General features: G+C 40.8%; 1 protein-coding gene across 1 annotated transcript in view; it reads left to right on the top strand.

Moving 5' to 3' along the window:
- Window positions 1–16,148, top strand: part of mdga1 (MAM domain containing glycosylphosphatidylinositol anchor 1) — a gene marked incomplete at its 3' end in the record, with an annotated part of 217,785 nt that overhangs the window by 169,720 nt on the left and 31,917 nt on the right. The window contains exons 11-14 of the mRNA XM_083912466.1: window positions 2,183–2,363; window positions 2,501–2,524; window positions 11,438–11,590; window positions 11,767–11,928. Coding sequence (XP_083768592.1) covers window positions 2,183–2,363; window positions 2,501–2,524; window positions 11,438–11,590; window positions 11,767–11,928 — 520 coding nt within the window. The remainder of the gene's footprint in view (window positions 1–2,182; window positions 2,364–2,500; window positions 2,525–11,437; window positions 11,591–11,766; window positions 11,929–16,148) is intronic.

Raw genomic sequence — 16,148 nt, 5'->3', positions numbered from 1 at the left:
CAATCCTACTAACTCCCAGCAAACTTGGGGAAAGGAAAATGGTAGTTAATGAGCAGATGGGATGATTTTTTTTAAATAATAATATTAATACTATCTTGAAATTTTATATCGCCTTTCAAAGGACCCAAGGACACTTTACATTGGAACAATGAACATGAATGTGTATAGACCATTTTAATGGAATTCCATTCCTAGGCAACAGCCTTGGTCCTTGTTAACTTCCTGTCAGCTGATGTCATTCACTGCAACAGGAATCAAACTTGGACACATTTAGAATGTTTATGTTTACAACTTTGAAAAAGTCTAAGTGTTTGGAAAAACAATTTGGCCTGCATGGAAGGGTACCTGCTGTTGTGCAAAGCTGAAAAGGATGGAAACAGCCGACAAGCACTCAGAAGAAGAAAAGTTAACAGCCATTAGTGGCATAGGGCCTGGTGAGGAAGGGAGGATTTGATTCCAAGTATGTTGCCCAGCACAAACTTGGCATCGGGCAGTGGCTGCCATATGGGGCTCACAATAATTGTCATACCAAAAAATGCAACCTTGGAAGGAGTTGCCATGGTCTTCTCAATGAAAATGATCAGCTCAGTCTAGCTGAGTTTAAATTTGTGGCGTTGAGTATACATCCAATGGGAATAGCACAGCTCAACTTGAGTGTTGGACAGGAGGAAAAGCAGATTTCACCACGACGATGTCAGAGCATACAGTACTGTAGCAATTATAGAGAAAGTTATGGGATGCATCAGTGCCTCTATGTCTTACTGCACCAAACTGCCAAACTCTTACTTTTTGTATTTGAAGGGCTGAATAGAGGCAGGACAGAAAACATGGAGCCTTCTTTCTTTTTCTCATTTTATTTTTCGCATAATTATTCTACATAATTGGAATACACAAATTGTTATAATATGTGTTTTATCTTGGTTATTTTTTTGGCCAGTATTTACGTCTATCAATTTTTATAGTCAATTTCCTTTGTAGGGGCTCTGTGCAATAGACATTTACCATACACACACAAGCACACATATGTACACGTCTGCTGCATGCACTAGCTGATAATGGCATGCTGTGGGTGTACCAAGGTTTTATGGTGGAGTGGCTGACCTAATGCATTAGATTGAGCTCACTGTCAGGTCTTTAAGTAGCTGGGATCAGAGATAGATACACAGCTAATGGGTCCTTCTCTCCGTGGGTGGAATAACACAACAATAGCTCTATTAAAAGTAGTGCTGACGAAAAATAAAACACTCTTAACTTAAATACATGAATAAAATAACTAACTAATAACATTTAAAAAAAATAAATGACAGCAATTGGACTGGATTAACATTATTACCAGTTTTTATTTAAATGATTCTTTATAAAAACATATACACGGGTCAGTGTACACAACATTTTTCTGAAAACCAAGTGTTATTTTTGAAAACGGAGATGGCGAAATGTCCATATATGGAAATAGCTGGCCTGGCTGTAAATGTAGCCTTATACTTATACTGCCCCCCCCCCGTCACAAAAAGATGATATCTTTCAATATTGCTGAGGCGCTAATGCGACACTAATGCGCTTAACCAAGATCCAATACAAACATAATTGTATACTTTTGTAACTAATTTAATTTTGTTAAACAGTGTTTGTGTCTCTTAATTAATGTGGCATGTTTCTGCTTGCATCTCAACAGTGCGGATACGTGGACATTAATATCCCATTTATCAGAATCAGAATCAGAAATACTTTAATAATCCCAGGGGGAAATTGTTTATAAGGCTTGTCTCGACCAAAACCACGTACGTACATCGTCACAATTGCTCTTCAGAAACCTAAGTGATGCAGACTACGTCCATATTTTATACAGTCTATGCTTGTTACTGGGAATGAGTTTTAATACCTTAGCATGTCAATATAAAGTGGTAGAGATGAGGGGAGGATGATATGAAGAAAGGAGCGAAGATGGGAGGTATGCCTGACAGTTATGGACGCACCATGTGTACCCTCTGACCGATTCTGCCTCTCAGTCAGAGTTGCTGCATTTTCTGGTGATCATCTTTTTCAGTTTGTGATGTGTGATACACTGTGTGTATTTGTCTTTATACAGTTTTTTCTGCAAACTTTTGCATATTTGTGAGAATACATTTTAACAAGTCTGCATCTTCCCTGCTTGTGTGTGTGTTCGCCTGTACAAATCTAGAACAAGCAGAACCTGCTGTCGAAGCAGATAGGCCTCAATGGTAAGGAGCCAGAGAAGGGTGTGCTGATATCCCACACCATAGCAGACTTGAGAATCCCTTTGTCCTACGAGGTCCGACTGGTCCCCATCACCACCTACAGTTCTGGAGACTATGTTAGTCGCATCATACAGTATTCAGAACGTGAGTCTTTAAAACCGTTATTATGAAACATCTTTTTCTGAAGTTTTTCATCTCCATGTACTGTATACTTCATCAAACACAACGTCTCTAAATGGATTGTGCACATTAGAGTATTAATCAACATTATTCTCTTACAGCCTACACCTACCCAAGACCTTCAGGTGAGATTTTTATCTTAACTACCTTCCTCCGCTCTTTAAGATTTTTACATTCCACAGTGTAAAGATTTTTGTTGTGAACTGATTGATGACAAGGTTGTGAAGTTAAATTTTGATGCAAGCTAATTAAGCTTGTATGCTGCGAGCAATGTCAGCACAAGTTTGTCAAGGCAAAGTTTGTCTTGACCCAGGCTTGGCCTTAATTAAATCTTGTTTCTAGGTAGGAGTGGGATAACCGTAGGATGTGAGAAAGGAAGTGATTGCTGGAATCAGGTCCATGACATTTAAAATGTCATCCAAGAGTGGCCATGATTGGAGGATATTAGAGGATATTGTTAATTTAATGTGTATTTATGGGTAAAATACCTAAAACTATGTTACATATGTATAAAGGTGCAGTCTAGGTATATCTCATAAAAATCCAATTGATATAAAGTTGGGATGCTGTGTAAAACGTAAATAAAAACGAAATACAATTATTTTCAAATCCTTTTCAACCTATATTCAGTTAAATACACTATAAGATATTTAATGTTCAAACTCAAACTTTATTGCAAAAATGTAGTCATGTTGAATTTGATGCCTGCAACACGTTTAAAAAAAGCTGTGACGGGTATGTTTACCACTGTGTTACATCACCTTTCCTTTTAACAACACTCAGTAAGTGTTTGGGAACTGAGGACAATTATAGTGGAAGCTTTGTAGGTGAAGTTCTTTCCCATTCTTGCTTGATGTACGATTTCAGTTGCTCAACAGTCTGGGGTCTCTGTTGTCATATTTTGCGCCTCAAATTGCGCTACACATTTTCAATGGGAGATAGGTCTTGACTGCAGCAGGCCAGTCTAGTACCCACACTCTTTTCCTAAACGCCACGCTGTTGTAACACGCGCAGAATGTGGCTCGGCACATGTCTTGCTGAAATAAGCAGGGACGTCCCTGAATAAGACGTTGCTTGGATGGCAGCATATGTTGCTCCAAAAGCTATATGTATGCACAGCAATACAGCCTACCCAACACCCAATGCTTATTCTCAGTCAAAACAGTCACAGTAACCCTTTAAAGGGTCTATTTTTTTAACAATCACAACTTCAAAACATTGTTTTCTTACAAAAACGTAATTAAATTTGTGTTCATATTCTGTCAATGATCAGTCCCGCTTCGGAGAACAGGCGCTCCACTAGCACAGAGGTGACAGGTATCAGCAGGGGCTGCTTTGCCAGAAAGCTCAGTTTTTTGTATCGGTGCCTGTTGGACTTCCACCAATTCAATTAAATTTTATTTACAGTGCCAAATCATAACAAACGTTATCTCAAGACACTTTACATATAGAGTGGGTAAAGACCACACTCTATGACTTATTTATGATTTACGTAGACCCAACAATTCCCCCATGAGCAGCAACAGCAATCTTGTGCACACAGTGGCAACAAAAACCTTCCCTTTAACAGGCAGGAACGTCGGACAGATCCAGCTCTATAAAGGATGGTCATCTGGTTGGGGAGGAAGAAAAGAAGAGAGAGAGAGAGAAGAGACTGACAGACAGTTTGACAAAGAGAGATAAAGACAAACAGACAGTCCCATAGATGCAAGCAACCCCAAAAGTAACAGTAAATATATAATAATGTATATATAGTAATGTGAATATGACTTATATATTATGGCAGTTAACATAGTAAAATGGTAGAAACAAGTACAGCTAAGGTGATAGAATATGATAATGACGTAATTATGGTGGTAAATATGATCAATGATGAGTAGTGGTAATAACAGCTGTGATACAATGAGAAATATTACTGATAATGTCTAGTATGGCTACAAATTTTATAATTTAGAAAACTAATGATAGTATATATGAATAATATTAATAATAGCATCGGGAAGCGTCATGCAGGACCACGGCAGCAGGCACCACCACGATCAGCAGAGACCTGCAAGAGGACAAAGCACAAACAACTCCAGGGAAGAATTTCATTAGTAACATGCATCGATAGGACATGAATGATACAGCTAGAGAGGATAGAAGCTTAGAGTATCATGAACAGTATTATCCCCCAGCAGACTAGGCCTATAGCAGCATAACTAAATAAGTATAATAAAATCCACGTAGGCCCCGACTCCAGTGGGTTTTGCTGAGGACGAATGCATGGCTCACTGAAATAAGCTTCTAGCTCTTTGACATCCATATTTTAGAACTATAGTCCTCCCCAAAGAGGTTGTCCAGTGCCTTGACGTTGCTGCCCCCAGCGTCAGTGCTTTCCCCCCTCAATATCGTCTGGGCCTTTCACTGTAACCCCATCATGCAGGTCAGACAATTTCTCTCGGATGGTGAGGCAAAGAGCTGGTTCCAAAAATCGAAGGTGTTTGTGTCTTGGGTCAAGTGGAGTAGCAAGATATGCTGCGTGTGCGCACACGTGAAAAAAAACTTCCAAGTTCCATTGTTTACCAATCTAGTTAATTTTAAATGAGCACTACTTGAGGAATCGATCACTCATGCTTATCTGTAGCACTAACACACCCCATACCATCACAGATGCTGCCTTTTGAACGTTGCACTGATAACAATCTGGATGGTCCTTTACTCTTTAGCCTGGAGGACATGGCATCCATGATTTACAAAACAATTTGAAATGTGGATTCTTCAGACCACAGCATACTTTTCCACTTTGCGTAAGCAGATCGCAGATGAGCTTGGGACCAGAGAAGCCGGTGTTTTTTTGTGTGTTGTTGATATATGGCTTTCACTTTGCATGGTAGAGTTTAAACTTGCACTTATAGATGTAGCGACCAACTCTTTTAACTGACAATGGTTTGTGCTCCTGAGCCCACATGGTAATATCCTTTACAGAATGCCACCTGAGGGATCGAAGGTCACAGGCATTCAATGTTGGTTTCCAGCCTTACCGCTTACGTGCAGAGATTTTGATGATATTATGGACTGTAGATGATGAAATCCCTAAATCCCTTGCATTTGTATGTTGAGAAACATTGTTGTTCAACTGTTGGACTGTTGTGAACGACTGAGCCTTTTGGGGATGCTCCTTTTATACCCAATCACGACACTCACTGTGCTCCTGCACACTGCCTGCGTGTGAATAACCCTTCAAATACACTGCAGTTTTCTACTATTTTCTACGTTACTTTATACCCTGGATGGTTGCTGTGATCTCAGTGCTGAAGAGCTTGTCATCCTTTTTTCACCCCACCTCTCTCAACCAGACCAGGGCCAGGAAGCAGGCCATGCCTATGTCCGCTTTGATTTTAAGATTGTGTTGCTTGGTTTTAAAGTTTTAAATGGGCTGGTGCCAGTTTATCTAGCAGAACTCTTGCATCTTCATACCCCAGTTAGACCACTGAGCTATAGCTGCCTGTAATCTCTGGAACAGTTTACCTATATGAAAACTGCTCTGATCACAGAAACCTTTAATTCCCTGCTGAAGACTCACCTCTTCTTGTCATTCGATTAGGTTGAGCTTGATTCTCTGTCTTGTGTTCTTCTGTTCTTATTAATGTTTGATTTAGTATTCATTAATTTGGTATGCTTTACCTGTTAAGCTGCCCTGTGCATGAGCACAAACAGAATAGTGTTGTGTGTCTTTGTCTGAGCCACTTTGTTGTTTTCCCATTTACAGAGCCTGGGCTGTGTATGAACACCAGTGTTTCAGAGCACAGAGAATGAATAGCTAGTAAGGAGATATTTGTTGCATTTGGCAAAAAGTACAATGGATTAGAATCGCAGACTCTACTTAAATGTCCCCCACCTGTCTTGCTCTCCTGCACTAGCTCCTGCTCTTGCTATCCCTCTCTCTTTCTTAGTCAATTGCATCTTGTCTATTTTCTTCATTAAGAGGCAAACAGCATTTTTCTGGCATAGTGGCAGTTGGCTCCACCAGTGTGAGGCAATTAAAACAACAGCAGATTGGAACAGACTGCGAGAACAACAGTGCAAATTGAAGGGAGCACATGTAGTGGAGCAGGGTGTGAATAGTAATAGATTAGCTCCCTGAAACAAAAAAGCACATACAAATTATCATCGTGGGTAGCATGACCCATATGCATCTGCAGCGGACTGTGTGAGTGTCCAGGAAGCTTTTACAGACTCGGTCTGCTTGGATGATTTTTCGATAGCTGTTGTTGTACTTGCTTGCATCGATTTACATGTGTTGGTGATTCTGTGATAATGGTAGAACCATCCAGATGGTCTAATGAAGGGGATAGAGAGAAGCCCCTCTGTTTGGCTTAACAAGACATGTTAGCATCAAGGATACTAACAACTCGCAAGCAGAGGTCTTTCGCAAAATGTAAATATATTTTTTCCTTCCTGATGTATGTAGCAATGTCAAACAGCAAAATCCTGACTCCATATGGATGATGCAAATTCAAAGATTAAGAAGGTATCAACAGCAAGTTCAAACTGTCAGATAGGAAAAAAAGTAGTCATGCTCTTAAGGGCGCACTCACACTGTCCGTCCGTACCGTGCCCCAGGCTTTAGGGTACCTCTCCCCCCGCTGGCCAGGCCCGTTTGTACTCACACTGCCTGGGCCTTGCGTGAATGCTTCTTGCTGCCTATACGACATCACGCCGTAACACGTCACACACACTGATTGACGTCATCGCAATGCGTCGCTTTGTTGACAAATCTTTCCATAGACCTCAGAGTTTTTGTGCGTCTTGTCGACTGTTTTTGAATATTTTCATCCGATCAAATCTGCAGTAAACACTCCACCTCCGCATCACACCAACGTGAACCTTTTGCCGTCATTGTTTTAAATGTCCGTGCATGGTCCGTCTTTTTTTTTTTTTTTTGCCATGTCCGAACAGGCGCACATAAAATGACATCAGCACGCTCGTGCTCGTACATGTGTAAACGCACTTACAAAAGCCCATCTCTCCCAAACGGTCCGTGGCCGGCCAGCTGGCCGCAGCTAGGCGCGGTTGTACTCACACTGGTCAAACGAACTAGGCTTCACCCGTAAAACCTGTTTGGGCACGGTACGGATGGACAGTGTGAGTGCGCACTAAGTCTATTGCATGTGGAACATGCAGGACACCTACTCCCTACCAAATTGTCAGTGCTCTCATTCTGAAGATGTTCATTCAGGGAAAATGTTTCTCACAAATGCTTCTTAATAACAGATACACCAGTTAAAATCCATACACCTCCCATTGTTTTGGTGGCAGGGACTGGAGGAGGAGGTATGGGGGGTTGTCCTTTAATCAAAAGTTTGGCAGTTCGCAAGACAATGAGGCCAAAGTTACTCCCGATGAGCAGGCCAGAGCCTTTCATGGCTTTTCCGCCATGAATGTGTGTGTGAATGGATGAATGAGAGACAAATTGTAAAGGACTTTGTCTGGTAAGGTTAAAGGCGTTATATAAATGCAGTCCTCTTACTTTTTAACCCTTCTGTTGTGTTTTCAAGTTTAACTGTGTAAAAAGCACTCTTTCCTTTTTTGTCCTGGAATGAGGCTTCATCTAATCCTCAGACACACCAATTTAAATGCAGCAAAATACATTTTCACAATTTTAGTAAATTCTAAAGGTCAAGGCCAAAATGACCCGGCAGAGAATACTGGCTGTTGTATGCATCACTTTAACGCTATGGGTTGCTTTGAGGATCAATTATGGCCCAATGTGCACAGTTATGGCCCACAACACACACACACACACACACACACACACACACACAAACACACACACACACACACACACACACATACACACACACACACACAGGCCTCTTTCACATGCACAGGCACAGACAGAGACCCACAGAAATAAACGCATACAGGTGCACACACACACCACCCCACACGTGAACTCAAACTTTCTCGCAGCATATTGATACATTGTTTATAAACATTGGCACATATAAAGAGGGTTTGGGTGGGATATTATCAGTTGAATTCTGTAGGAGCATCAGTCAACATGAGCAAAAGGTATACTGTTCATGAAGCGCTGGATCATATCTTTGGTAATGATGGTGATCCTGAGGATAGAGGGCAAAGTGAAGCTGAGGATGATGTGTCTGAGGATGAGGATGACGTTCAGTATGACCCTGAACAAGACCAAACATCTGATGAGGAGTACCCAGATGTCACAGATGATCAAAGAGAAGTTTTCAAGTCAAGAAAAGGTGATATTTCATGGTTATCAAGCCTTCTTCAAACCCAATCCAGGGCACCGACAGAGAACATCCTCAGAATGACTCCAGGGCCTACTAGATATGCTGTGTCACACGCCCAAGACATCAAGTCAGCGTTTGAACTGTTCTTTCCACGACCTATTCAGAATATCCTACCTTCCAACATGGAAGGGAGAAGAGTGTTTGGTGATAGCTGGACAGAGATGGACAAAACACAGCTCGATGCCTACATGGGACTGTTGCTTCTTGCAGGGGTATACACATCCTGTAATGAGGCTACGGCCAGCTTATGGGATAGTGAGTCAGGACGCCCTATTTTTCGTGCCACAATGTTGCTTCAAGCCTTTTAATGTATTATCAAGAGTGCTACGTTTTGACAACAGGGAGACAAGAGTTGCTCGTCGTGAGAATGACAAGCTTGCTCCCATCAGGGAGGTTTGGGACAAATGGGTGGAACATTTACCCTTTGTGTACAATCCTGGGCCAGAGGTCACAGTGGATGAACGGCTAGTCCCTTTCAGAGGCCTCTGTCCCTTCAGGCAGTACATGCCAAACAAGCCTGGAAAATATGGTATCAAAATATGGGCAGCATGTGATGCAAAATAAATATATACAAATACATACCGGAAAACCTGCCAGCGGAGTGCCAGAGAAGAACCAAGGCAAGCCGGTCGTCCTGGACATGACCAAGGGTCTTCGGGGGCACAACATAACCTGTGATAATTTTTTCACTTCCTATGACCTCGCGCAAGAGCTTCTAAAGAGGAAGCTGACGATGGTGGGAACAGTCAGGAAGAACAAACCTTAGCTTCCCCTAGCTCTTCTAGGAACAAAAGACAGGGCTCCTCTCTCATCAAAGTTCGCATTTACAGAAAGGACCACAATTGTCTCCTACTGTCCCCAAAAAAAAAAATGTACTAGTGATGTCCACTCTCCACAGGGATGCTGGTGTGAACAGTAGGGAGGACAAGGAGCCAGACATAATTCTGGAATACAATAAGAACAAAGGTGGCGTTGACAACCTGGACAAGGTCACAGGCACGTATACATGCAAGCGGGTGACAAAAAGGTGGCCAATGGTTGTGTTTTACAACATACTGGATGTGTCTGCATACAACGCATTTGTGGTGTGGACTGAAATAGATCCAGAATGGAATGGAGAAAAAACCATCAAGAGGAGGCTTTTTCTTGTTGTTGAGTTGGGCAAGTCTCTGGTGTCTCCCTTGATCGAAAGACGAGAGCGGCTGCCCCGAACCGAAGCGTCTGTTCGTTTGGTGAGAGAGCTTCAGCCAACACCCACACCATCATCCTCTGATAAGAACCAGGGAGGAGATTCCAGGAGGAAGAGAAAGAGGTGCCAGTCCTGCCCCGCCAACAAGGACAGGAAATCCAATACTACTTGCCACACATGCAAGAAATTCATTTGCAAGGAGCACACGGTGACCATCAAATACTGTGATTCATGCATTTGAACACACACACACACACACACACACACACACACACACACACACACACACACACACACACACACACACACACACACACACACACACACACACACACACACACACACACACACACACACACACACACAGAGTTCAAATTATGTTTAACCTACAACACATTGTTTCCAGTGTTTAAAATATGGTTAATTCAGAATGACATAGCTGCGCTAACACCATATTATTTTCAATGTTCAGTTTATGGTTAAATTGTTTGGTTAATTGGTATGGTTAAATAAAAGTGGGTTTTATGGGGGAAAAAAATTGACGTGTTGTCTTTATCCTACCATTTATCTATGCGGGTCCGTTTTGACCCGAAACACCAAAGATGTCATTATTGTTAATAATTTTAAATAATAATAACAAAAAAAAATTTTTTTTTGGTAGGTGTACTCTAATATTAGTTAGTTAACACATTTACAGTTCATTATTACTCATTCAATAAGAAAAATAAATATATTTAGTGAATTTAAACAGTTTTTGCAATCAAAAACGAGTGGTATATTTTAAAATCCTGTGTCTGTGGAGCCAACTAAAAACAATTCACACACTGGTTCCATTTATATGAATACATACTAAGCCAGCAGTTAGCTGGAAAACAACATTTGAAGAAAACTTGGTGATTTTAAGAATTTTCAAGCATTTTAAAAGCATGGGTCCAAATGGACCCGCTAACACCACAGGTGTAAACAGCTTTCTAACACAATACAAGGGTTAAGTTAAGCCTCCACTTCCCCTATTTAAAGAAATTGTAGGTCTCTACAGAGAGGAATTTTTTCTTTTTATTAGTAGAAGCAGTGTTTTTCTTAATGCCTGAAAAGTGTCAATAAATATTATATTTTAAATTAAGACTTAGAAATAACCTGTAGTATGTTATGTTCTCCGGCATATCTCCAGGCTCTATGCCTTGGTTTTGTCAGAAATCTTGTAACAGTAAAACATTTTAATAAAAGTGTTTTCATACCTTCACATTTTTTTTACATTTGTGTGCATCAGAATATGCATAATATGTGGAGGTAACTTTAAGTTTCATATTATACACTCTGCCTCCTACATGGTGCCTATCACTTTGTCAGTAAATGCCGGGCTGTCTGATTTTCACATTTGAAGCGCAATATTGCAGAGATAATTATGCAGCTATATTGTCGCCATTCATTTCCCGGTAAAAGTGGGTCGAAAAAATGAATTATGTCAACTGTAGTTTGTAATGTCACCTGCTTTACTTGAGGTAATGCATTTTCCTCTTTTGTTATTTTCTCACGCATCTCAGACCATGTGTGTGGTTTTGAGGATGACAGGATCTGTGGTTTCTCTCAAGACCGGAGCGATGTCTTTGATTGGACAAGGCAGAACTACCTGACGCAGAATCCCAAGCGATCTGCCAATACCGGACCAGACATTGACCGCAGTGGAACCAAGGAAGGTGAGGAAACTAGGAAATACTTTCATGTACAAGTTTAGTTTTGTGTTAAGTAGTCATAGTAATTCAGTGACAGGACTGTATATTACACAATGCACAATTACACAACATCATGATCATATTTAATTTTGTGGTGCATTGGTGACTCTGACAATATACTTTTGTGATGTTGGTTTCAGGGTACTACATGTACATCGAAGCATCACGGCCACGGATTCAGGGGGACAAGGCTCGTCTGCTATCTCCACTTTATAATGTGACCTCAGTCAGGGGCCCCAAGGGCTCTGGCAGAGTCCCATACTGTGTTTCTTTCTACTACCACATGAAGGGCAAACATATTGGTGAGTAGTACACCAGAGAATAACACTCATAAACATACACATTGTCTTCTACCACATGAGGGCCTCCATAGAACGCAATGAAACATGTGGATACAGAAGAGAGCATGCTAACACTCAATACTATCAGGGTTCTCATAATGTCAAGCTCCTGTCAAAAGCTAAACTTTGTGCTTGACCCCTGCTTGTAGAGCTTGTCAGATACAACAGTGTGTGTGTGTTTGTGTGTGTGTCTGTGTTGGGGGGCAGGGGTTGACAAAGTTCTGCTTGTATGTTTCTACTTGTGCTTCAGTGTGGTTTGGAGGTGGCTGAAGGGGGCAGTGGGTGTGTGATTTATGGCAGTGGTAAGACACAATCAGTCATTTGGGGGAGCTGTTCATCATAATATGCTCTGTCACACAACTAGAATGCATACATCTTGTGGCCTGCACACACACTTTAATACACACCCACAAATGCATACTGTGCACAGGCCTGCATTTCCACAGAAAACATATAGTAAAAGTTCCAAACACACTAGAGGCACACCTATGTTTTTTTCACAGACACACATACACAATGTTGATTTATGTGTCCATAGCCCAAGCATGCAGGCTCCACAGTAACATTTGTTACATTCTGACCTGCCATGCCTCCTAAGGATTTTATAGAGTATAGAAGGGTAAAAAGCTTTTCTGTGCATGTGTGTGTGCACACCCAGACATAATGCAATAATTATGGATACTGAATTGTATAAATGAGAGAAAAGGCATTTTTTTCCTTCTCGACTCGACTCCAGTTTTTTAGTACCAGTACTTTTCCCTTTTCATTTTCCACTGCGCATAGTATCTCCTCAGTTTAGGTGGGACTCTCAGTTTGCGACGCATGAAACGGCATCTCCATCAACTTCAACGCGGCACTTGCGGAATCCATTCATCTGCAAACAAACAGAGGAGCATTTGCAATTGTAGGGCGTAGTGCACCATGTAATCTACTGCGGAATTTTGCAGGCTGCCATTTTTTTAGAATCAAATCGAGTGGATGAAAAAATTGCCGTCGTTATTGGTACCTTGACTATTCAAAAAATGCAGGATGTCGTGCTATGGACGACTGCCCTGATCAATCAATGGTCTGCAGGGCTTTGACTTCAGCTTTTAGTATCCGCTCAGCTAGCTTGGAACCCTCACCAAGGTGCAACCAAGAAAATTACCAGGTACCAGGTACTAACCAAAACCTGTTCAATGTGAAAATAACTGTTCTAATGTCTAATAAAAATTAACCAGACTTTTAACATATATGATGTAGAGAAGCTCATTCATTCGCATCAAGTTTTTAGCCCTGCTAACTGTAAATGGCTCTAACAATAACAATGTCGGTTTGTCATTTCACCAGCCTGGTAAACTGAAATATAATATCGTGACTGTATTATATCAACAATTTGATGAATTGCTGGGAGACTGTGTACATTCATGGTCCCCTGAGGATGAATTCCTTTGTCTTTGATCACCTCACATTTCCTCTAGCGCCACCATGAGATTCAGAGTAAAATATCTGGAATACTATCAGATGGATTGCCATAAAATTGACAAATATTCACGGCATTGGTGGCTGCTGGTCTTTCAAGGAGGGGAAGCTAATTTTTACGGCCTACATCATGAATTTGTTTGTTTATTTATACTGTATGTAAATTCTAGAGACCCCCTAGAGATGCTGAGCGTCCGATGGGCAGGACTAAGCCCAGCATTTAACCAATGACCGTCTAGTATCGCTGCAGTGGAACAACCCGCTCTTCACTTCCCCACTGAAGTCAGTAAAAGCTGAGCGTCCGACTCTGTAAAGCGCTTTGGCACTGCGGGGATGAATGACAAGGAAGTTGCACCGCTTACCTGTGATAAGTAACGGATTCTAAACAAAAGATGAAGGCGTTCTAGGGCGTATTTAGTCAATGAAATGTACACACAACAGTACATATTTCACCACTTTTTATTTATTTTTTGGTGAGTGGTATTTTTTGGCAGTCCTAGAGCAATCGCCACTGATTCACGGCCCCTAAAGGATACATTCTAATGATTGGTTCTGTTTTTCACTAATGCTGTGATATATCAACATTTACTTGATGGATTGGCACAGATACCTAATGTGCCCACACAATGTATCCTGCTGACATTGGTGATTCTCTGTAGCGTCACAATGACATTTACACATTCATGGTCTAGAGAGGATGGAGTGTAATAACTTTGATCATCTGACTTTTCAGCTAGCGCCATTATGTGGTCCAAATGTAATTTTGTCTTAATTGCACTGATTTGAGTGTGAAGTATCTTATCAGTATTTAGTTATAAATCAAGCACGCTGAATATTAACATCTCACCCATAGCACACAGTGACTATTTAACAGTGAAATAGAGTTGCACATTTGAAAATGCACCTACATAAGTACACAGAACCATAAACATAGCATAATCTGATGTCAAGGTTTATTGATTCATTTGATCAATTTCCTTCATTTTATAACTGGAATTATGCAGCTAGATACAGCCGATGCATGTGAAAGCTCTATGAAATTATATTATTTTATATTGATCATGAAATAAGTGACACCTACAGTATTATAAATGACCATCCCTTTTGTGACAGAGCCCTGAACTCACTGAGTGTCGGTACTTAACGGTGCACCCTTTTCCCATTTTAGCTACCTGCTTTGGTTATCTGATCCATATTTAGACTATATGCTGCCATCTGACAAAACATGAATGCAGGTTAATAACAACAGCTGCATTGTATCACCAAATATATCAACATTTTAAATAAATGATCACAGCAAAGGTTAATGACAAAAATGTCTTTTTAAGGTAGGTGTTTCACAACTAAAACAATGAAACTAGACAGTGGTACATCAGTCACACAGTGCTTGCTTACAATTAGTGCATTCTGTTAGGTGTTACGCCCAGATCTGCTACAAGCATTCCCTCAATTGACTCTGTTGTTCTCCTCGTATGTTCCAATCTGTTGTCACTTTAATTGCCTTACCTTGGCAGAGCTCACAACCCTGCTAGGGAGACACGGTGTGACTCTTAATGCCTAAAAGAGACAAGATGCGGCTTAGACAGAGGCGGTCAGTGAGAGGAGAGATGAGACGAGAAAAGTGAGGGGTGGGTGGTTGTTTACAGCCTTGGAAAGAAAATATGAGGCTTAATGAAGAGGAAGACAGCAAAGAGGATGGTAGGAAAAAACGACAGACTGAGAAAAACGAACTGCGACAAGACAGGAAGTGTGAGCAAAGTATGAGGAGGCATAAAAGGGAGGTTAAAGAAAGGCAACAACGAACAAAGAGCCATCAACTTGTTAATGTTCAGACGTAGTGAGAGGCTGCATGGGGTAGTGGCTTATGCTGAAGCACTCTGAAAAGTTTCAGTGTTAGAGTACTGTGAAGTGTTAAGGGTGCTATGTACTGTATGTTGAAAGGTAATTTGACACAAAGAAACTTCAAAATTATGATGAAATGTTGCTCTTTTCCGACACACATATACAGTACATTTGCTGTTTTATAATCCTGAGGTTGTGTGAATACCAAACAGGTAATAATATCTTTTCAGGATTATGCAAAATGGGGAAAGAAAGAATAATTCTATTTAGTTTACATTTTTGGTTTGTTTAGGTTGTTCACCTTAGTGTGTTTCTGTTTGGGCTTGCTGGCAGCAATAATAAACAACATTTAATTACTACTACTTTAGACTGGCTCAGGTTTGCAGAGTGCCATTGGCAAGCTTACACTGGATTATTTTCACTTCAGAGAGATGGAAAGCAAATTAGAGTTTGAGGTCATTTCAATTTTGTTCTCCTTGGCTGTAGTTTTGGATTACACTTTTATTAAGTAAGACTTACAGCATATTTAGTTTACTAGTTTAGTTGGATGTTAACACGTTTAACGGGTCTCTTTCTACACCTAACACTAGAGCCATTGCCTTGTTAACTCATCCTAAAAAAAAATTCCACTGTTACAACAATCACCAGCTCTGGTTTCGTCAAAATAAACCTTTAATTAACCAAAATAATGTGAAAATATGCTGACTGTACACTCTGTTTTTACCCACTCTTTCTCTGCTGTTGCTGTTGCCCACTGAGCAGCGGCTTTTACCGATTCTTCAGAGGCTGACCATTACATTAGCTATATAAAATGACAAAAATTGCCCCCAAAAACAACCCATGATGTACTCAGCCAATTGCCATAGACGATATAGTGT

The sequence above is a fragment of the Echiichthys vipera genome (assembly GCF_963691815.1).
Source record: "Echiichthys vipera genome assembly, chromosome: 1".
NCBI classification, from domain to species: Eukaryota; Metazoa; Chordata; class Actinopteri; order Perciformes; family Trachinidae; genus Echiichthys; species Echiichthys vipera.
Note: the sequence above shows the minus strand (reverse complement) of the source record. Positions and strands in the feature narration are given on the sequence as shown.